At 46.9% G+C, this 23,601-nt stretch overlaps 1 protein-coding gene across 4 annotated transcripts in view; it reads right to left on the bottom strand.

Annotated features, from left to right (window-relative positions):
* The window catches only part of POMT2 (protein O-mannosyltransferase 2), a 45,225-nt gene extending 21,669 nt beyond the window's left edge, over window positions 1-23,556 (bottom strand). For 2 of the 4 annotated variants that reach the window (XM_017528546.2, XM_017528549.2), the window contains exons 1-8: window positions 23,068-23,556; window positions 14,902-14,986; window positions 9,671-9,775; window positions 8,010-8,118; window positions 6,168-6,276; window positions 4,444-4,603; window positions 2,780-2,886; window positions 2,023-2,105 (exon numbers count right to left, since the gene is read on the bottom strand). In XM_017528546.2, coding sequence (XP_017384035.1) covers window positions 2,023-2,105; window positions 2,780-2,886; window positions 4,444-4,603; window positions 6,168-6,276; window positions 8,010-8,118; window positions 9,671-9,775; window positions 14,902-14,986; window positions 23,068-23,525 — 1,216 coding nt within the window. In that variant the 5' untranslated portion in view covers window positions 23,526-23,556. Of the gene's footprint in view, window positions 1-2,022; window positions 2,106-2,779; window positions 2,887-4,443; window positions 4,604-6,167; window positions 6,277-8,009; window positions 8,119-9,497; window positions 9,558-9,670; window positions 9,776-14,901; window positions 14,987-23,067 lie in introns of those variants that run through there. The other 2 variants (XM_037738495.1, XM_037738496.1) reach the window with 2 other exon arrangements.
* Between the last annotated feature and the right edge of the window lie 45 nt (window positions 23,557-23,601).

Genomic DNA, 23,601 nt, shown 5'->3' with positions numbered 1-23,601 from the left:
TGACAAGTACAGGACAATGGGCAACTGCCCCGCAAAAGCGTGACACTGTGTGACACGGTGGGAGTGATGGGAACTCAGAACAGAACAAATTCTCTCCCAGGGAGTAAAGAGAGGACGACTTGATGGAAGAGATGACAGCTGAGCCAGGCCTTTAAATAGTGAGCAGGCATTTGCTGAACTCCACAGCTGTGTTCTTCTGAGTTCTCAGGCAGGCCAACCTCTGCAGCCCTGCACACGGCTGACCACCTTCGTTTCTTGAAATGCTCTCTGTTCCCACTTCTCAACCGCATACTCCCTCAAGGACCACTCTTCTGTAGCCTCCTCCTCTACTTCCTCCTCCTCTTGCATTTCCCGCTGACCTGACCTCAGCCCTATTCTTCTCCTCTTCCTACAGTTTCCTTACAAATCACAGCTACTGTAACAGCACGAATCACCCTTTTACTTGGTTGATTCCTCCTCTGAAAGCATCAGCCGCAAGCCCACTGGCCCCATGGCACCCATTTCCCCAAGCAGCTCACTGTCAATCCCTCTAGTGTGGAATTCAGTATCTGCCCTTCCAACTCAACTTCTTCTCCTGCTTCCCTATTTCTCATTCTTCCCAGTCCACTGCATTTTAGGCACTGTGCAAAGCCCTGGAAAGACTAATGAGTAAGATGCAGTCTCTGCCTCCAGGAAGCAATCAACTGCACTCAAGTCCTTTGTGACACATTTCTTCTTCTCTGTGCCTAGATCTCCCTTGCATATGCCTATCTGCCTTACCCCTGTGGCTGCCCTGCCATGCCCTGCTCAAGTCCCTGCAATAGCTTCCCAGAGGGCTTCTCCTCTCTCCAATCCTGTCCCCTCCCTAGCCAGCCACGACTCTCCCACCCATGTCATCTCCTACGGCACAGCCTTTCTGGCCTCCTGCCTGCTCAAAGACCTCCACTAGGTCTCCACGCCCTGTTTAAGGAAGCCAAATACCTCATCCAGACACCTCAAACCCTCATAGTCTGGACCCAACCCAACTTTTCACATTTATCTTCCAGTAGTTTTCTGCGTATAACCTGTGCCTTGAGTTTTGCTCTGTCCTCAGCTTTGATCATGTCATCCCTCATGCCTGAGATGCCCTCTCCTCTATCTGCTGAAAGCCACCCATCCTTCCAGGGCCTGACTCCAAGGCAACCCACGTCATGTACCTCTGATGCCCTCAACCGCCCAGCAGCCATGCTCTTTCACGCCTGTCGATCCCCAGGGCTGTACTCCCTCTTTATGTACTGAATGCCTCCAGTCACACTGTGCAGACCTCCTCTACACCAGGCTCCATCTCTGGAGGGTGAGCATGTGCTCCACTACCATCTGGAATAGGTGAATGGGTGTGACACTCAGAAAGTGATGCAGGAAACTGACAACTGGCTCTGAAGGGCCTGGTGCTGTCACCAGATTCTCTCTGAGTGACCTTCCCACAGAGCTGGCTTGGAGAGCCACAAAGGAGAAGTCATTCTTTAGGGTCAGAGAACTTGCTGCTCAGGATGTCTTCCTTTCCTCTGTCCTGATTCACTCTTGAGTATTTTTTTTTTTATTTTTTTTAGAGAAAGGGTCTTGCTATGTTGCCCAGGCTAGAGTGCAGTGACTATTTACAGGCGCAATCCCACTACTAATGAGCACAGGAGTTTTAACCTGCTTTGTTTCTGGCCTGGGCTGGTTCACCCCTCCTTAGGCAACCTGGTGGTCCCCTATTCCCAGGAGGTCACCATACTGATGCCAAACTTACTGCAGACACACAATGGGCATAGCACACTACAGCCCAGACCTCCTGGACTCAAGAGATCCTCCAGCCTCAGCCTCCCGAGTAGCTGGGACTACAGGCATGCGCCACCATGCCTGGCATTCTCAACTATTTTTACCAGATCCAACTGGGTCTTTCTCCCACTGTGCCATCCATCATAGGCTAAAACAACCCAAGCCATCATGTTTGTCTTTTCCAATTCAACTCCCAGGAAGCCCCTCTGCCTCCTACCTTCATAAAGGCCCAGAGACACTCACGTTCAGGGATGGAAGCATTGTGCAGGTTGTTTCCTGAAAGCCGGGCCTGGAAGGCAGAACTGAAGAAACCATCACCAGGGCCACTGTGGGGAGAGGACGAGCAAAAGAGAGCCAAGCTAAAGGAGTGAAAATGTGATTTCCCAGGAGTGCTGGGAAGAGCTCTGCTCAGTTAGTTTAAGGGAAGTAGAATCAGATCATGGAACAGAGGTGGATGACGGAGTTGAAGAAATTGGGGTCCAAATCCCAACTCAGCCACTTACTAGCTGTGTGACCTTGGGCAAGATAATCTTGTTTAGCCTTAGCTCCTCATAAACTGGAGATTTAAAGAAACCAAGAGAAGTTGCAAGTGATTATGATTAAATTAGATAATGTATATAAAATGCGGAACCCGGTTCCTGATTCTCAGGAGCTGCTCGTTAAGTGGGAGCCGCTGCTGCTGGCGTTAGTTATTGTTGCCCTCACTCCTACTGCACGCAGTAATGCTGCCTAACCCTCCTAAGCACAAGGGACTCTATTTGGGAATAAGGGACAATTTGGCCAGAAGGAAAATTGCTTCTTCCTTCAGGTTAGAGTGCTGGCCTTTCTGAGCCCTTAGCATACCCAAAGGATAGAAGATAGAGGGAAAGAAACAGGAAAAGGCCCCTGGGTCCCTCTCCTGTCATTTTAACCACAGACCCAGAACATCACCCGGCCCCTCCACAGGCTCAGGGGCAAAAGGGAAACCAGAAGAAAGACGCTGCAAAGGCTCTGTCCATACCTTTTACTCAGCACCATGAAGTGAACAGCAAAGGTGGCCGTGTAGAGAGCCAGGGGCAGCACGATGAGGCACAGGACGCGAGCAGTCACGTGTTTTCCCACGGTCACCTGCAAACAGAGGCCAGCATGGGGTGGTAGGCATGTGAGACCTCATTATTCCTTATGCACTATGCATGCATTATATGTAGTTTTTAATGTGTAAGACATAATCATAAAAAATGGCCAAAGGAGAGAAGAGTATGTGGAAACCTAAACCTTTCTGTGACGCCCACCACCCAAGCACTACACAAGATAAACACGGGCCAGCCCTCTGCTGCCTCTCCAGGCTCTGCACCCAGGACCCCAGGCTGTCACTGTGCCAAGGACAAGGCAGTGCCTACGTCTGGAACATAGCTGCTCACCAGTCCCCTCCATGTTCCAGGGACACTGATCTCCTTCTGCTTTCCCAGTGCTGTGTCCCAGCACAACCCATCACATGGCTAACGGCTCCTTATCTTAACTTCAGGTCTCAGCTTCCTCCCAGAGGCCTTCCTGGATTGCTTGGGACTGCCCTAGTGCCATCCTCTGTGTTCCCCCAGCACTCCTGGCTAACTTTAACTGCCACCTTCCTTATTTCTCTCTCTTCATTAACCCCAGAGGGTAGGGACCATATTACATTCATCTGTATATTCCAGCACCTCAAACACAGAGTAGATGGCCATTACATATTTTCTGAGTGAATGAATAACTTGTTAGGAGTTAGATCGGAGGTGATGGAGCAGCACCACAGCAGAGTGACGGCCTGGCGCCAATCTAACCTGGGTGTGATTTCTAGATATAGCTCTCATTCCCCGATGGCCTTGGGGAAGTCATTACCTCTGTAGGTCTTGATTTCCTCATTTGAAAATCAGGTTAATAATTCCCCACTTCATAGAAATATTATGAGGGGTAAATTAGATCATGGAAGTAAAGCATTTTGCATAGTGCCTGGCATAGAATCAGCCCTTAAATAATAAACCATAAGGCCCATATTGGCCTCCAAATACGGAGACTGTGCGTCAGGAAATGAAAATTGTGAGTTCAGGCCGGGAATGGTGGCTCCCACCTGTAATCCCAGCACTTTGGGAGGCCAAGGCAGGCAGATCATGTGAGATCAGGAGTTCGAGACCAACCTGGTCAACATGGTAAAACTCCATCTCTACTAAAAATACAAAAATTAGCTGGGTGTGGTGGTGTGTGCCTATAATCCCCACTACTCAGGAGGCTGAGGCAAGAGAATCACTTGAATCCAGGAGGCAAAGGTTGCAGTAGGCCAAGATCAGCCACTGCACTCCAGCCTGGGTAACGAAGTGAAGCTCCATCTCAAAAAAAAAAAAAAAAAAAAAAAAAAAAAAAAAAAAAAAAAAAAAAAAAAAAAAAAAAAAAAGGAAAGGCATTACAAAATAAATGCCAAAAGAGGCTTCCAAGAATGTGAGTCCATCCTCTCCCTTGAACCCTCACCAGTCCTTAGCCGGGCCTACTCCCTGATGTTCTGCTGTCTGTGGAGGGTGGGGGTCCAGCCCACCTGGGGCCCAGACCACAGCCACTCTGCCACCTGCAGCAGAGACAGAGAAGGCCACGGGCTCCTACTCAGCAATATCAGGGAGCAAAAACATTTCTAAAGCAAACAAACACTTGGGTGCTCACCAAGGAAAGACTGAGGTCTCCGAACAGGTACCAAAGGTCTGCAATGGTGTTCAGACCCACTTGAAGGATGATAAAGAGGCCAACAAACTTGACCCCTAAAGCACCAGCAAGACTAACGCCAGTCAGGCTGAGCCAGAACCACCAGAGGGCAGAGAAGGGCCTGAAAATCAACAAGACAGAGTTCAATTTGGCAGCGGGAACCAAACTCAAACGCAAGCGCAAGAGCAGCAGGGGACAGGACAGTTCTCAGACTCAGAGAGACTGTGTTGGGCCCTGTCTTGGGGGCTCTTAGCTTCAAGAGACCATGGTGTGGCTCCATGGAGGAGGTGATCTGTGAAACCCCTGGAATGGCAGGCAAACCACAGTCGGAGTGAGCACGCTATTTTTCTGGGGAGAGTGTCCACGGTGCTCCTGGCTAAGTACAGGGCTCAGGGTAAGCAGGGACTCCTTCTTCACTAGTGAAGGGTCAGAAAGGAGTAAAAGGAGAATCCTGAGGTGCCCCTGGACTCAGGCAGCCCTCTCCTTTGTGTCACCTCTGCCCGGTCCTGAGTGCTTACTATGTGTCAGGCACCATTCCAAGTACAATATGTATATTAACTCTTCTAGCTGCCACTACAGCCCCCAGTGGATCCTGTGTCACTAGGTCCTCTTTTTGCACAGGAGGAAATCAAGATGCAGAGAGGTGGAGTAATACAGCTAGCCGGCAGTGGGGCACAGTTTTAACCCAGGCAGTTGGGTCAAGGTTAGTGCTCTTAACCATTTTGCTATTCATATAGCACCTAGTACTCTGCACTGTGATTCTCTGGCTCTCTGGCCACCTCCTCTACCAGAGTGAATCTTCCTTAACAGCCAACCCCAACGGAGCTCTGTACCTCCAGCTCCCAGCACAGTACCTGGCTCAAAGTATGTACTCAAGAAATGGTAGATGGAAGTGGATGTGGCATAAGTAGAACACCCAAAGTCAGAGTGGGCTGAGAGTCACTGATCAGGTTTGATTAGCGTAATGGAGCTTAATGAGCCTGGCTGTGCCAAGTTAACTTCCAGAAAAGCCTAGGAGGGGCCAACTCTTTTGGTTTGAGTAGAATGAATGACTTATTCTACTTTCTCAGAAGTAAAAGGATGATCTGGAAAAGACTATTCTAGAAGCAGACTGGACCCTCCAGGTCAGCTTTAGAATTGACCAGGACCTGGAAAATTTCCTCTTGGCTGGTATGGGCCATTCAAGTCAATCTTTATATACACTATTTCCATCATTAGGTCAGGACTGGATATAACCACTCAGGGCAGGCAGCGTCTACCCTGGTGCCCTCCCTTCCAGGACAGAGTATGTGAAGGATAAGACTGTCCCAGGATCTCCTAACCAGCACTGGTTACAAGAGGTGGGTGGGGAAAGCACTAGGACCCCTCCATGATATCCTCAAACCCCTACCCAATTGTACTACATTGTAAACATGATAATACTACTACTCTTGAAAAAAGACAACTGACATTTTCTCAGTCTTGAATATGGCAAAAATAAAATCATCTGTAGAAAAACTTTTAAAATCTATTTTTATGATCTAAAACAACAATCGAAGTTAAAAAAACAAACAAACAAAAAGTATGCTTGCCTTAAACTCAGTTTCAAGACAAGTCTCTGGGCACCCACCCTGGCCCTGGCCATTACAGAAACTTTGGAGCTGCCACAGCTTCCCACCCTCCCCTCCAGGGATGGTGTTTCTGACCTGTCCACGCAGGAGTTGTACTTGACCATGCTCAGCATGGCAGCCATGATGAAGAACATCAGGATGGGGTCAAGGAGAATGTATTGGGACAGAGTGAGGCATCCCGTGTCTGAAAAACATGAGCTCACTGGTGAAAAAGTGAGGTAAGAGAGGGGCCCCCTAAAACCAAACACCCCAGCAGTAGGAAACAGTTCCTCTTGCCACTTAACTGAATATAAGCACTTGGCAGTGAGGACTAGAGTCATCACTGAGTCTTCAGGGAGGTGGAAGCCATAGCTCTGGGAGACATCAAAGCCCAGTGACAAGAAGCAGTATCTCACACTGCCTCTAGGCCCTCAACCCAAGAGAGGACCATGTCATTCATTCACCCCAAGCCACCCTGAGACAAGGTCTCTTTCACATTTCCACCATCAAAAAGGGAGTCCCGCCACCCTGCTTATGTCACCGCAAACTATCTAAACCTATGACAGAATCTTATCATTTTACATGAAGTCTCTCTTGGGGGTTGATTCTCCAGACAGATGGCAGAGTGATTTTCTTTTCTAACTCAAATCCTTAAATCTCATTATGTCATGCCCTTGCTTAAACCCTCCAATGTCTTCCAATCTCACTCAGGGTAAAAAGACCTCATGATACCTGCCAGAGTCTGCACGGTCTCCCTCCCCATCCAACCTCATCTCCCAACGCCCTCTGCCTCACTCACTCTGCCCTCGCCATGCCAGCCTCCTTGCTGGGATTTGAACCCACAGCCCTCCACACGACAACTGCAGCACGCGTGCTTCCCCGGCCTGAATGTTCTTCCCTCACGTCTCTGCAGGGCTTGATCCTTTGTCTCAGTCAGGTCTCCACTCAAAGCTCCCCTCTCAGAAGCTCCTCCCTGACTACCCTGTCTAAGACAGTACTGATCTCCATTATTCCATCCCTTACCCTGCTTTACTTCCTACACTGCACTTGTGGCTTAGGACCTCACATTACAGATGTTCTTATTCATTTACTTGCTTATTTACTGTCTGCCCCACGATGGGGTAAGCTTAATGAGACCAGAGTGCCTCACTGGTGTATCCTCTGAGACCAAGAAAAGTGCCCGGGAGCAGGGGAGGTGCTTGAGAAATAACTGTTGAATAAAAAGTGAACACAGGACTAAATGAATGAATAACTGAAGATGGAAATTCAAGACACAAGGAAAAAGCCACCAGTCCTCTGTAGAGAAAGCCAATAATCTTGCAATCTATCTGTCAAAACAAAGCAACATAACTGTCAAAGTGAACAACTAAAGTATCCATTTAAATTGATCTAGACTTCTTTAAATATTGAGTTCCACGAGGTCATGAATTCACTTCCTTAAGAACAAAGCTAGCAATAGGATCAACTTCTAGGATGAACTCTCATTTATCCATGCGAGGATTATTACCCAAGCTCCCATTTTGCTATCTCTTGCCACCCAGCTACTTCTGGGACATTTGCCTTTGTATTCAGTTGAAATTAGGAATGCAAACTAATCTTAACCTAAAAGAAGCAAAATTAGAATTATAAGCTTCCTTCAAACACACACATACTCACATACAAATCTCTTATTACCCATTCCAAACTCAAATGTGAATAACTTGGGATTACTCACACTGATTCTCCCCTCCAATAATACACAGCCTTGTTATATATAACCATTGATATACATTAAGTCTTACCAGTGAATAAAATGAGATTTGTAGTACATTTTACCCGATCCTAAAATTAATTAAGAACTGGACCCACAGATAGGGCCCTTGAATGTACTGATTTTCACCTACACTCACAGAGTGGCAGCCATTTTCCAAAAGCCATGGTATGGCTAAGACAACTTACCAAAGGTGAGGAGGGCAGCGGTGAGCAGTGCTGCCGAGAGGGACTTGGACAGATCCAGTACAGTGAGGTAGGCAAAGGGGACCAGCCAGGAACCGAGGAATGCACAGAGCTGTGGGAGGAAGACAGAAGCTGTCAAATAACAACCTGAGCTGGGCAGCAGGGACCTACTGGACTCAGAACACCTAACGTTTAAGACAGGGGACCTGATGAAGGCATGACTTTGGTGACCTAAAGTCACCTAGGATATCTATAACTAAGAAAACAGTACTGTAACAGTGAAGAGTCAAATCAAGCAATATGGATGTTCGCATTAAGCAGCAACTTGTGCACTGACAGGACATCAGCAAAGTTCAGCCAGGAAGGTGTGGCAGGAGAGAAGGAGAAAAGCGACCAAGTAGCTACACACCAGGAATAGAGAGAAGGGAAGAAAATGAGTGTTATTAACACACAGATAGTAATTCACAGCCATTAGCTCCCATTACAAAACTCTCTCAACTTGTAGTTGCAAGTTGAGAAAGACCCCTCTGAAGATATTTCAGAGAATTCTAAGGAACTCCTAGTTCTTTTCCTCAGTTACACACCAGAAACCAGCTTTAATCTGCACAATGTACATATTTTGATTTTGGAAAAAGGGATTGCTTGATACTTCAGTACCTGGATGCCTGTTTGGTTTTTTTGTTTTTTTAAGCTGCTGGCCCTCTTCCATCCCCTACCTGTCCATCAAAATAAACGGACAAGCCAGGAGAATGGGAAATTCTCACATTTGGTTGTCACATCCAATTATGTATGCTATGTGGTGTTCAAAAGTTATTAGGAAGACAAGAGAATCACCTCAGAACATAATTTGAGGGTAGGATACACTCCTTGTTTAATAGACCAGGATATGGCCATGCAAATCAACTAATGACAAGGCCAAATGAGCACATAGCCATTTATCTAAAATGCTGGAAAATCCTCAAGGAAAGGGGCTAGTAAATGCAAACTTCTCTGAGAGGTCCACACTGCAGGTTAGCTTCTGCTGGCTTCATTCAGCTACACGTTCAGGGTTCCCGAAGAGTTGGGTGTTTAGGCTCTGCCATGCTCCATCAAGGCTGGTGCTGTGAATCAGGACACAGAGGGACTGGAGCAGACATTTGGCCTCCCTTAAAATAAGGCTGGAAAACTCTTTCTGTGTGCCTGAAATTTCATGGGGAAAGACACAGGAGCTTAGTGACAGGGTGTGGGATGCCAAAATCTTCAGAAAAGGGTCTGAGATGTAGGCAAGAATCCAGCAGCTGTGGCTGTGAGAGGAGGAGCAGGCAGTGTGCTAGTGCCCAGAAGCACCACTGGAGCTGCAGGAGACTCCTGACTGCCCGGCTTCCAGGCTGCTCTCCAACCTCAGGTCTGACAGCACACCGGGGCAGGCAGGGCAGCAGGTGACGGTGTGTGCTTGCTCCTATCTATGTCATCTCTGAATTATTTACGGCCTCCTCTTCCCTTCTTCCTTACCTCAGTCCTAAATACCTAGACCACAGGGAAGGATCTGATCATCCTCCCCTCTCCTCACCACCCAAAGCCCCTTTATTTACACCTGCCACCACTCCAGGGCTGCTAACTACAACACTTCTGATTTAGTGTGGCCCTAGGGTTCCGTCAGTCCATATCAAGTCAGGAAGCCTTACTCCTCTCATTCCCATGTAGCTGTGATGCTCATATTTATCCCCAGGCTTCTGGAACAAAAAGGTACCATCATATCCACTCAGGTAGCCAGCAAGACCTATCAGCATCTGAGGAGAGAAGAACAAACAAAAAAATGAGAAGCCTTTGGGAGAAGATTCCTCTGTCCTCTGAACTTCCCTCCAGCTGCACCCACAGACTTTGGCTTCCCTTGACAACCATCCACAGAAAAAGCTGCCGATGTGACATTTTCTCCTGCAGCTGCCACAGAGCAAAGAATCTTTTGTCTACAGAGTTCACTGCTTCAAACAAATCCTCTCTTGTATTATGGCCGAGTTCTGGGAACAGCGCGGCCTATACACTTAGGAAGGAAAAAGAGCTCCAATTTGAAGGGCAGAGTCAGTAAGGGGCTCTCTTATTCCCCTTTCTTTCAGATGGCTTAAAATGAAACACGGCAGCTCTTGGGGTCATGGGCAGGGGCTGGTTCCTGGGAAACTGGCCTTTTGAAAGGCAAGTGAGGTTCCAAGTTACGATGAGGGAGAAAAGGGACCAAGGAGCTACACACCAGGAATAGAGACAAGGGAAGAAAATTGGAAAGAGGAATGTAAAGACAGATGCATTTGCCAGGAGGGGAGGAGAAAAACTGCCAAAGGCCAGAGGCTGATTTCTCCTATTCCTAATATTCCAAAGGAGAGCAACCTTGGTGCCTCCCAAACCAGAACAAATCAACTATAAACTGAGACTGTGAGTCATCAATCCGTCAAAACCTTTGAGAATATCAGCCGTTTCTTTTGTGTATTTCCTTGGCCATCAACCTTGTAAAATTCTATTTTTCACACAAGCCACCAGAGGCAGCTGAAGTATAAAAACTGTCGGCAAATGCCAACCATCTGGGACAGCCCCGGGCTGCTCCAGCCTGACCCCCGGGGCTCTGGCAGGCTGTGTGGAGCTGGGAATACACTGGCTGTGTGGGGAAAGTCCCTCCTAGCTACACTTGAGGGACTTGGATTTGGACCACTAACCAACCCACTTTTTTCTCTATGTAGTTCTAAGCAAAGCCACTTTCTACAGTTCCAGGTCAAGATATAGAAGCCAAAGTTTGGCAGTAAAAGACTACAAAGACTTGTTTTTTAAAAGGAATGGGGGAACCCCAGGGTCCAGATGAACTAAAGATGCCAAGTGGCAATGAAATGAATCCCTCTTCCCACCTGGGATCTTGGAGGACAAGCTTGTCTGGTGCTGGTCATACATTTCCAGGCTGCTTGGCTGGTCTCGAGTGAAGAAATGCACAGATATCTTAGATCTCGGTACCCTACCTTCCAGCTCTCTGATCACGAACAATACTTAATATCACTGAGCTATAGGTCATAAAAACTTCCTCACAGGGGGTGTGAGGGTTACAGGTGATGCAATTAAGTGAACACCTAACGCTATACCAAGCACTTAGCAGACCCTCAAAGTTCAGTTCTCTCAGTCCCCTTAAGGTTAAAAGTAGCCCCAAGTTAATTTCTTAATTAAACAACTCTTTCAAATCAATAGAAAAAAATGAATAACTTATCAGAAGAAATGGCAAATTCATAGAAAACAAAATACAAATTGGCTAACAAACACATGAAAAAATGTTTGACCTAATTCATAAAACCACGCAAATGAAAACATACTTTAAAAACTTTGTCAATTGGAGACATCATTTTTTACTCCCCAGTTGACAAAGTTTTTAAAGTATGATCATACCAGTGCTGGCAATGATGTGGGGAAGAAAGCATGGTCATACACTATTGGTGAGAGTATATATTATTACATTTTTGCAGAAAAACTTACCAATAACACACACAATTTTAAATGTGCATATTCTTTGATTCTTTTAGTTTGACTGCTGGGAGTTTTTCAGATATACCTGCACAACTATGCAACGATATATGTACAAGGATGCTCACTGCAATATCTTTTGTAATGGCTAAAAACTAGAAATAACATACATGCGGCCCACCAACTGAAGAGGGGTGAAATACTTACGGCACATCTATGTAACGGAATGACACACGGCCATGAAAAAGAACGAAGCACATCTTTATGTGCAAATGTGGAAAGAAGATAGATCATGTTTCAAATATGGGTTGCTAAACCATTGTAGTCTTATCCCATTTGAGTTTTTTTTTTTGTTTTTTTTTTGTTTTTTTTTTGAGACGGAGTTTCGCTCTTGTTACCCAGGCTGGAGTGCAATGGCGCGATCTCGGCTCACCGCAACCTCCGCCTCCTGGGTTCAGGCAATTCTCCTGCCTCAGCCTCCTGAGTAGCTGGGATTACAGGCACGTGCCACCATGCCCAGCTAATTTTTTGTATTTTTAGTAGAGACGGGGTTTCACCACGTTGACCAGGATGGTCTCGATCTCTTGACCTCGTGATCCACCCGCCTCGGCCTCCCAAAGTGCTGGGATTACAGGCTTGAGCCACCGCGCCCGGCCCCATTTGAGTTTTTAAAAAGGATTGTGTGTATACATACTGTGTTGTTCACATGTACATATATAAAAACAGACACACTTGTATTTGCATAAAAAAATTCCTAGAGGAATATAAGAAACTATTGACAAAGATGACCGTGGTTACCTCTGAGAACTAGAAATGTGGTGGTGGAGGCTTCTGACCTTGTACTTCCTTCCGTGCTGACCATATTTTCTACTATGCGCAGGCTTTTTTATTTTATAAGTTCCTGTTGGACTGGAGCCACCAGGTTACCAGGGCTGGGGGCCAATGTGAAGTGGCAGGTCTCGGCCTTAGTAGCGAAGGAGAAAACTTCCTGCTTGCCACTGGGAGGGGCTTTTGATTCCTTGACTGGCTTCGCCTCAGAACCTGCAGAAGCTACGATGCCCCCTCACAGGTTTCCAGTTTGCTCATCACCCTCTTTCAACCAGACAGAACACAGAACCATCAGGAGATGAATTAGGGGTGCAGATGGGCCGCACTCCCTGGGAGCAGCCTTAGAAGCCTCACACTTCTCCCTTCACACAGGCAACTGGATGTGAGGAAGGCAAGGCTTAGGTAAATTATTATTATTTTGCTCTGTCACCCAGGCTGGAGTGCACTGGCACAATCTTGGCTCACTGCAGCCTCTACCTCCCAGGTTCAAGCCATTCTCCTGCCTCAGCCTCCCAAGTAATTGGGACTACAGACACATACCACCACACCTGGCTAATTTTTGTGTTTTTACTAGAGTCAGGGTGTCACCATGTTGGCCAGGCTGGTCTCAAACTCCTGACCTCAGGTGATCCACCCATCTCAGCCTCCCAAAGTGCTGCGATTACAGGCGTGAGCCACTGTGCCCAACCTAAGGCTTAGGTAAATTAAACCAATCAGCCAGTCCTGTGCACATGTCCACATGCGCTGAGCACTGAGAAACTCCAAAAAAGAAGGGGCAGTCCCCAGTGGAAAGACTGGGCTGGGTTTCCTATGAAAAATCTTCATCAGAGGTCTGGTTCACAGGCTAACTCCATGCAAATACTCAACACATTCTGTTGCTTAATTCTATGGTAGTAACAGATGGAGACTGAGGAGTGAGCCAAGGCAAGTTTGCAAGGAAATGTGGTGTCATGATTAAGACAGCAGGCTCTACGCCAGTCTCAACCTTGAGTCTGCCACTTACGAGCCTGCCTCCCTATGGCAAACTACTAACCTTGCTTCAGTTCCCCATCTGTAAAATGGGGATGCAACAATACCTACTTTATAAGGTTGTTCTGAGGCTTACAAGAGATACTGACTCTAAAGTGACTAGAACAGACTCAATATTTTTAATGGCTTTTCTTTTTATTGTCGTTATAGTATAAAATAGATAGTAAGAGGCATAATACCTTCTACACTTTTCCTGGGCTCAGAGTCAATTCTGAAATGGGCTAGCTGTTCTACCTCCCTCTCCACCCCTCCCCGCTGTAGGGCCCCCTGCTCTCATGTTTCCTTAAGCCCACCCATAGGTGATTTTCCTGATCTTTGATAAAAGACTACTATCACTGCCTCCTCCTGCCTTCCCTCCTCCCACCTTTATCCCCAAGTACCACATGCTCCAAGATCACTCCCCACTTCATCACAGGAAAATTCCTGTCCCCTTGGTGCCCAAGATCTAAGTCTCCAGTTAGGAAGAAAAGCTTGAGTGAATTCCAGGGCTAATCCAACAGCCTTCTCAGAGGTTTTCACTTTTAAAAGAGTAAAATGAGGCTGGTGCAGTGGCTGACACCTGTAATCCCAGCAGTTTGGGAGGCCGAGGCAGGTGGATCACCTGAGGTCAGGAGCTTGAGACCAGCCTGGCCAACATGGTGAAACCCCATCTCCACTAAAAATGCAAAAATTAGCCAGGCATGTTGGTAAGGGCCTGTAATCCCAGCTACTTGGGAGGCTGAGGCAGGAGCATCACTTGAACCTGGGAGGTGGAAGTTGCAGTGAGCCAAGATCATGCCATTGCACTCCAGCCTGGGTGGCAAGAGCGAAACTGGTCCCAAACAAACAAACAAAAAAGAGTAAATGGGTGGAATTTCTAATGGTAAAACATGTGAAAGAAACAAATCAAACAATGTGCATCCTGGGCATGGAAAGGGAGAAAAAAGTCAGCCCATGTAGCCATCAGCCCCCTAAGCTATTTCTGCTTCATGCAATGCTTCATGCAACTGAGACAAATTCACATAACATCCACCATTTTAAAGTGTGCAATGGGTGGTTTTAAATATATTCACAAGATTGTGCAATCATTACCACTATCCAATTCCATAACATGTCATCACCCCAAGAAGAATCCCCCTACCCATTTGCAGTCATGGCCTTCCCTGAGATCCTAGCAACCACTAACCTACTTAGCGTCTCTGTGGATTTGTCAGGTCTAGATAGTCCATATAAGTGGGATCATAGGGTATGTAACCTTTTGTGTCTGGCTTCTTCCATTTAGCATAATGTTTTCCAGGTTCATCCGCGTTGCAGCACGTATCAGAACTTCATCCCTTTTTAAGGCCCAATATTACCCACCTTATGGCTGTGCCACATTTGATCCCTCCCTCAGCTGATGGGTCCTCTATCCATTTCCGAGCCCAGAGGACTCTTAAAAAACACCAAAGATTTTTCCATGAAAGTAGCTGGTCTGAAATGTCAGAAAATTCTTTCTGCAAGTCCCAGAATTAAATCCAAAATCAAGATGTGGCTCCCGCCCTCAGGACCGATCCTCCAGGACCAGAGAGCTGCTGTTCACCACACTGCTCACCTTTCCCAGAGGCGGGTGCACATCAAAGAAAAACGTGCGGTTGATATAGTAACTTCCCATTTTTCCAAAGTGAGTCTCATCCCAACTAAAGGAAACACAGAAAGGGAAACAAGAATTGTAAAATTATCATAAAATCCAAATGGCCTTAATAAAGCATGGTTAAAATTAAAGGCTATGCATTTCAAATAATTAATGAAAAAGTTTAGATTTTTTTTTTTTTTTTAAGAAAAGCTTTTGACACAACTGATTTGAAGAAGACAGACATCAATCTGGCCACTGGTCTTCATTCAGATAGATGAGAAAGGTGAGCAAGTAGTCACCAGCTAGTTACCTACCAATTGAGTTAAATACGCGTATACTTACTCTGTATCTTGAGTTTCTATTTATCTTAAAAGGACAACAAGTTTTCCCATAATATGGAAAGGCTTGTAGTAAGAGTTTTCTTCTTAACCCCAAGCAGCTAGTGTAAACACTGCAATATCTTTTGCAATGACTAAAAATTGGCTAGTGTAAACAAAAATTTAAATTAAAAAAAAATTCTTCCAAGTCTGTTAACTTCTAGGACAGCATTTGCTATTAGAAGGTCCATTACTACATTGTTGGGCTACTGGTCAGAGTTGAGACTATCAACCATGATTGTCACAGGGGTCTCAGCGACCCTGTGACAAGTAACCTGCTGACTATGATCTGGCTGATCTTATACTAACTAGTATATAAAAACTGAGGGTTTTCTTACTAAGTTAAAACCATATCTAAAACCTATCCTCATTGCTTAAGTTATTTGCAAGTAAATAAGCGATTTGAATAAATAAGCTTTCAAACACAATGCAAAGTCCTGTTTTATACAATCACATACAACTTTCTATACCACACACGAGGGCTTTAGGAAGGCAGCCAAGTCGCCCAGCAGAGCCTGGCCATTTCTATTCATTATTTTCTCCCTGTAGCTCCAAAGAAGGGTTACTTTCCAGTAGTCACCTATCCCCAGGTCATGAGCAGTCATTAATGACCAACTACATAATGGCCAAAATATGCTTTACCCAAAAATCTAGGTTCTTTTTATATCTTACTCGGTAGGTACAAGATGAGGCAGAAAAATAAGTCTGTTTCTGCATCTGCTAAACACACTGCTTGACATGCAGTGAGGACATTGGCATGGTAAGGTCAAAGAGAAAAATAACTTCAAAGCAATATAACAAAATTGATTTGCAGAGTGGTCCAATCCTGGCTCCACCACTAACTAAAGGCACAATCTGGCAAAAGTCACTCATTCTATTCCTCTTATCTCATCTACAAAATGAAGACAATACCTGCCCACCTCCCAGGGAAGTCTTAGGGCTCACCTCAGATAACACATGTGAAAGAATTCTGTAGACTATAAATTACCATACCTGAGGGACCCTATTTAAACTGTCCTGACATTTGTGGTTAGTTTTTAAAACTGTTTGGGAACATACTAACAAAAGGGTTCCAGTTTTTTGTTTTTTTGGTTTTTTTTTGAGACAGAGTTCGCTCTTGTTGCCCAGGCTGGAGTGCAGTGATGCAATCTCAGCTCACTACAACCTCCACCTCCCGGATTCAAGCGATTCTCCTGCCTCAGCCTCCCAAGTCACTGGGACTACAGGCGCATGCCACCACACCTGTTGTGTACTTTTAGTAGTGACAGGGTTTTATCATGTTGGCCAGGCTGGTCTCACACTCCCGACCTCAGGTGATCCACCTGCCTTGACCTTCCAAAGTGCTGGGATTACAGGTGTGAACCACAGCACCCAGCCTGGGCTGGAGATTTTCACTTCGAAAGTTTCCCAGGTAAAGCCAGTTGTGACATTCATATTTCCTCCAGGCTTTTATTGCTTGTGTTAGGAGAGACAGTCCTCCATGGCTCCCTTGTGCTCCCCCAGGCCTTGCAGGGTGTGCCAAGAATGCAATGTCCTGATCCATCTTTCCAGAGGTTATTTCTAAGGGCTATGTTTGCCATGAACGTAACCCTTAGGGAAGAGTTAGTGCCTCCCTCTGAGACAGAGGGCTTCTTGCTTACTGCTTGCTATAAAACAGCAGATTCCCAAGATTAATATTACTCAGCTGTGATGCAACCTACTGCCTGTGCAAGCATTCATCCAGTCCCACTGCACCACCTGGGACTTAGGGGGCAAAGGAAACTGATGCCAACATGCTGATGCCCATCTCACTTGCTGTGCCATGAGAAATAAAGTCCTCTGTCTCTGACCCAAGACTTTGTCTTCTGTCGGCATGCAAAAAACAGTAACAGGCTAATTTATTAGCTTATAAATAGGCTAAGATAAAATCTCAGCCCCTGACAGTGTGGGGACAAGCATAGGATGAGGAGAGACATAGTCTTCCGGAAGAGAAAGAATGAGGGCCTCCACAAGCTGGCAATGGGGGTAGTGAGAGTCCCCCACTGTCCCACCTATTAAAGAAGCTGATGGCAAGAGGCAGGATTGAAACAAGCCATTGAATGTCACCTCAGTTATTGCCCTGCCCTCTGAGCAAGAGGAGGAAGAGGTGTGATCATGACAATGGCAGCAAGCCCAGCAGCCCCTGCTGAAAGGCAATATGGATGTGGCTGCTGAATCAAGAAGTCTCCAATGCTTCCACAAATGGTGTGGCAATAGGACCCTGCTATATAAGATAGAACTCTGAGTTAAATGAAAACACTGAAAGATCCTTGGGTGAGCTGTGTACTCAAGCCAAAAGTAAATATAAATATGCCTTGCTTTCTGGCTCAGGGCCGCTCTCTCCCTTTATGTCTCACGATCCCTCCCACTCTACCACAACCTCGGCTGCTTTAAAGGCTACGATGATTAAAGGTTGGGTGGAGGTCTCTATGTCTCTAAAGGGGACTGAAGATCATGCACACCTATCCTGGTATGCTGGAGAGCCCCAGGGAGGAGAGAGACAAACTCAGGGCTCTGCTGGATGTGAGGTCCCATATCTCCACCCTGCCTGGTCCCATGGTGGGAGGATGTACTAGGCATAGAGGTTACCACGGGCACTGAGGACTGCAGGGAGAGCTGTAGTAGTGTACACAAGGACTAAAGGGAAAAGGGCCCCTAAGCCCTGGGGAAGCGACACTGGGGAGACAGTGGTGCCAAGCCTAGTGAAGAGCTACAGGAGGAAAAGAAGCTTCTCCCTACTCCCTGCAGCCAGCACCGCCACACTCTCCAGCTGGGGAAATGGCAAAATCTCTAGCTAGCTGTCACCATAGCCCCTGATGCAGGCCTACTAGACACATTAGTTCAAGGTGGAAAAAGTGTCCAAATTAAACTGATAAAGTTTGAGCCATGCTCCCTGTAGGGAAGGGAAGTTAAAGTAACATTGCAGGCAGGGCTCCTTGGGCCTCTTCAGTGTACATTCACTGTGGCTTCCAGTGCTGAATATATGGCTGATGCTGATCCCATAAGTGTCAAATAGGATTATCCTGTGCAAGGGCTGCTGTGTGTAGACAGGTGATCCTGTCCTCTCCTGGTGGTCCAGAGGAAAAAAATCTACATCCCTGGAAGGGAAGGAAAATAAATCACAAGTTTAAAAACTTCATGGCTGCTGGAGTACTGAGAGCCAGGAATCAGAATCACAGTGCCACCTGCTGGACACAGGTACCAAGCACACCCTTTTTAAAAGGGCAGCTAATAACCTGTTACTAGTCAACACTTAGAAATTAATTGCCTGATCCATACAGGCCTGACTCCCAGGCCTAGTATTCCCACTTTGGGGTGGAGAAATGGGAATCTACTGATAACAAGGGAAGGGTTTAACAAGCCTCACTGATCCTATGGAAATGGCATATTCAAGAGTACAGCTGGTAATCCCAGCTATTCAGGAGGCTGAGCCAGGCAGGCAGCTTGAGGCCAGGAGTTCTAGACCAGCCTAGGGAGCATAGTGAGAACTCGTCTCTTTAAAAATCTGTTTTAATTAGCTGGATGTGGTGGCACATGCCTGTAGTGCCAGCTACTCAGGAGGCTGAAGCAAGAGGAGCCCAGGAGTTTGAGGCTGCAGTGAGCTACAATTGTACCACTGCACTCCAGCCTGGGCAACAGAGTGTCAGACCTCATCTCTTAATAAAGAAAAAAAAAAAAAAAAAGAGTATAGCCAGGCTGGCCCTCGAGGTATCTTGGTTTTACATGAAGAAGTGGCAGCTCCCACTTTAGGAGAAACAACCTTCTCCACTCCCTGGAGCTGAGCTGCTGGTTTAATAGGGCCCTTGATTCACAGAGGTTCCTCAAAATGTTTAGGCCTGGTTCACCAATGATTGGGCTGTGTTAAAAGCTGATGTTGCCCACCAAGCAGCAGCAGGCATTTAGCCCCAATGACAACTCCGGATGGCTGACAGCAGTAAGGGTTGAAGCATTTGGTATGCCACTTGGAAGACTAAATTCTGAAAGATGAACACTGAGAAGTGTGGAAACACATCATGGCTGCCTGCCAATGGGACACACTGGACCACTTACATAGGTGCCCACACTAAGGACAGGTACTCTGATAAGACTGGAATCAAACTGCTGATCACACCTGCACCACTGAGACTGCTGCTACAGCCACCTGGATTCATGCAACAGGTGTGGAAACATCACCCTCATGGACTAGGCACAATGTAGCGGACTACATGTTTCTGAGACAGAAGCCACCACTGCATGCCAGGCTTGTGACACCTGCCAAAAGTTGGCCTGCTGGTCTTGCAGTAAAGGAAATCACATTGCAAGGGGCACTGACCCCACCTGCTCCTGGGAGACTGACATTAGGACTTTGTTCCCTTCTCCAGGCTATCATCAGTACCTTGCTACTGCTGCTACTTTTTCAGATGACAGTGTTGATGCTGCTTTTCCAGTCCAATCATCTGACTCTGTGTATACCACTGTGGCCTTTGAAACTAAACTCTGCCGGCTGGGCGCGGTGGTTCACGCTTGTGATCCCTGCATTTTGGGAGGCCAAGGTGGGAGGATCACCTAAGGCCAGGAGTTTGAGACCAGCCTAGCCAATGTGGTGAAACACTGTCTTTTTTTAATTAAAAAATTTTATTTTTTTTTTAAAAAGAGAGAAGGAAAAAAAAAAAAAAAGAAGAAACTAAACTCTGCCAGGTTTTCTGCTTTCCAAGCCATCTACAGTCTGACATTGGCATATCTTTTTGTCACAATGGCCACCCAACAACGTCAACAGTCAATAGCCAAGGTATTCAATGGACATCCCACACTCCCTACTGTCCACAGGCATGATATTGTCAAGTACTGAATAGTTCCCTCAAAGATCAACTCAAAAGATGTTTGATTCTATGTTTTTAACCTCCTCCTGCTCAACACACCTTAGTGAAACAGTTTGGTCACCTAAGGCAGCCATTCTCAGAAAGGGTTCATCTCCTTTTGGCTACCAACTGTATAATGATCAGAAAAAAAGGGGTGGAGTGGTAATAAAAACCTATTTTGAAAATTTAAGATTCTCCCCTGATCATTTCTGGCCATGATTCATCTTTCTTTCCCCTTGCAGAAAGCCCAGATCAGCTGGGAGGGGAAGGGTGTCTATGTAAGTCAGACTTAACTCTAGTTCAGTCACTAGATTGTCTTGTTGGAATGGCCTGGTGCTAGAGCATAAAGTTAATGATCATTTGGTTGGGTACGTGCTTTTAAAGTCACCCTACAGTGACACACATGTGTCAAGGTAGAAGACATAATGGGCCTCTGTCAATTTTCTAACAATGTCCTTGGATATTAAAAGGTCTGGATTGGATACTAGTAGGGGATAAAGAAAAGGTGAAGTTATAGGTACCAGGGCAGGATATACTAATTATGTAGAAATGAAAGGAAAGAAACAATCCTAGCCTCTAGGGAAGGAACACCTTAGTCCCCTGAAGATGTAAAGAGAAGGGAAACAGTGTTCTCTTTGTCCCCTAGGTCCAGCACCAAAACCTGGCAAACATTCATATGGTCCACCTAAGTCAAGCAGTAACTGTAGCTGGCAATCTGACCTGTGGCTGAGTTTATCATCGCACCATGAAAACAGAAAAGCTTTATCTAGTAGGTCAGCATGAAAAAGAAAAAAGAAAATCAAAAAAGAAAACAAAAACTCATGTGGACATGGCCAGTCTTGAACTATCCCCATGTGCCTGATGACATCAACACCAACTCCCAACTCCCACAGACCTCCCTCACAGGTGTGCAAATCTAGGATCAGCATAACCTTCTATTAGTGCGGCTAACAGAAATCACGTGCTTCTCCTGAGATCCGAGGGGCGTTACTTAGGTTATGCCTCGTCTCGTGATGGAGGCTGCAGCTATTCTGTGACACTGCCCATGTGGTTTAAACCACTGTAATAGTAATCGAATTTGATGGTGATGCAAATAAAAATCTAACAAAAAACCCTGGAGCGGTCTGCACTCCCTCAAGTAATGTTAGTGTGTAAGGAAGAATGGGCCACAAAATATCTTTCCATTAATCATGGTAGTTACTTTTTTTTTTTTTTTTTAAATGAGATGAAGTCTCACTTTGTTGCCCAGGCTGGAGTGCAATGACGCCATCTCAGCTCACTGCAAACTCCACCTACCAAATTCAAGTGATCCTCCCACCCCAGCCTCCCTAGTAGCTAGCATTACAGGCACCTGCCATCATGCCCAGCTAATTTTTGTATTTTTAGTTGAGACGGGGTTTCTCCATGTAGGCCAAGCTGGTCTCAAACTCCTGACGTCAGGTGATTTCACCCACCTCAGCCTCTCAAAGTCCTGGGATTACAGGTATGAGCCACCATGCCCAGCCTGGTAGTTACTTTTTTAAAAAATTTTTACAAGGGTAGGGGGATATTGTAATTACTGGTAATGACACCAAATATCAGAGATCAAGCTGAACTCCTGTGCAAAGGTCGCAATGGTTATAGACTGGTCTTACACTGCAGCCCTGCTGTCTGATATAAGATTCCTAGGTACCCCCAGGACTTATTCACAAGTGGCTGAATCCAGGACCCTAGAGAGCATGGTTGAGGTAAATACTGCAGGCTGCCCTTATTCTGCTGCTTAAAGTCCCACTGACAACAACCTTAATTAAATGCTGTAAGGGACAAATTGAAAAGATTTGGTCCCTGCCTCTGTCAGCCAGGTTAATCCCAGTAGCCAAGGGAATTGCATATTCTCGTGAAAATCTGCTAGAAGCCAAGACTGTAGAATCCAGGGGTCACAGAGGCTGATAGATTGCTCATACATCCACACATCTTTCTGGGTATACTAAGAATGCAAGGCTCTGACTACATTTCACCTGGGCCATTTCTCAGGGTTTCGTCTGCAGCAAGCAACCTTGAGAAGAGGTAGTGTCTCCATCCAGGACAAAGAGGAGGTCTGGTACTGCCTTCTATAAAACAGATTTCCCAAGCCTGTCGTTCCTTCACTTGGATGCAACCCACTGCCTGTGCAGTCATCCATTTGAGCCCACAGCGTCACCCTGTGGGAGTTGGATGGCAAGGGAAACCGCTTCTAACATGCATCCTATTTCCTGTAATAAAGTCCTCTGTCTCTAATCCAGCAGTCACGACACAGTAACAGGCTAATTTATTAAATTTTAAATAAGGCAAGTCTGACAGTCTGTTTTCTTGCTTGCTTTTTGCTCAAAGTTCCATTTCTGACACCCAGTAACTGCATACTACAAACCAAAACCTTTAAGAAAACAAATCTCTTCTCACAGGAAGAGTTCTGTCTCTTAAAATCCTTTGTCACCATACCTGAACACCCAAACTGGCCTTGCCCTATAGGATAAAGGTACACAGCTAGGTATTTCCCCCCTCTGTTGATGCCTGAAAGTCCTGCAGATATACCAACTCAGGCCTTAGAAAATTCTGTACCCACGAATTTGGAATTCTCTTTGCAAAGTTTAAAGCACCTTTAAAAGCCACAATTTGAAAGCCAGGTGAGGCACTGCAGCATAACCTGGAAGTCATGACAGCTGTTTCCTCAGATCCTAAGCCTCCCACCGCCCACCCTCCACCAGAGCAAACCGATCCCCCTCCCAGAGACTGCACCTGGTCAGAAGCCAACCCACCCGATCCTTCAAGTTCCCCTCTACCGCGGCCCCGCCCCTCCTCGTAAATCCCGCCCCCTCCGTGCCCTCGGGCCAATCAGAGGGCGGCGTCCGTTCCCGGTTGCCATGGGTGCCCACCGAGTCCATCCCGTCACTCACCAGATGTGCGGCGGCTCGTCTAGGCGATGGAAGCGGGTGGCGAAGGACAGCAGCGTCACCAGGGCCAGCAGGGCCCACCGGCTAGCCGTCTCGAAGCGCCGCGAGCCCCAAGCAAGCCCTTTGGGGTTTCGCGCCGCAGCCCTGGCGGCCACGTCCCGGCCCGCGGCCCTAGAAGCCTGGGGCCCACAGCGGCCCCTCCGGGGACGCAGCTCGGACTCTGCCAGGCCTCCACCCGTGGCCGGTGGCATCTTCCCCCTCCTTCGGATTGCCCTCTGGCCCGGAGGCACACTCTGTCGGACCAGCCTCCCCGCCAAGGGATCACAGGAGGGCAGTTCGGGGTACCCCGGAAAATGCAGCTCCCTCCGCCGGCAGTGGAGCGCGGGGCCCGACGCTCGGGGCGGCGCGGGTAGCGTGGTCGCGGCCTGGGCCGCTAGGAGGCGGCCAGAGGCGCAGAGCATGTCGGGATCGGGAGGGCCGGCCGGCCAGGGGGGACGGGGCAGGAGGGGACGGGCTCAGGGAACTGCAATTCCCAGC

This window comes from Cebus imitator, unplaced genomic scaffold, assembly GCF_001604975.1.
Source record: "Cebus imitator isolate Cc_AM_T3 unplaced genomic scaffold, Cebus_imitator-1.0 Scaffold54, whole genome shotgun sequence".
NCBI lineage: Eukaryota > Metazoa > Chordata > Mammalia > Primates > Cebidae > Cebus > Cebus imitator.
This window is presented reverse-complemented; position numbering and strand designations above follow the sequence as displayed.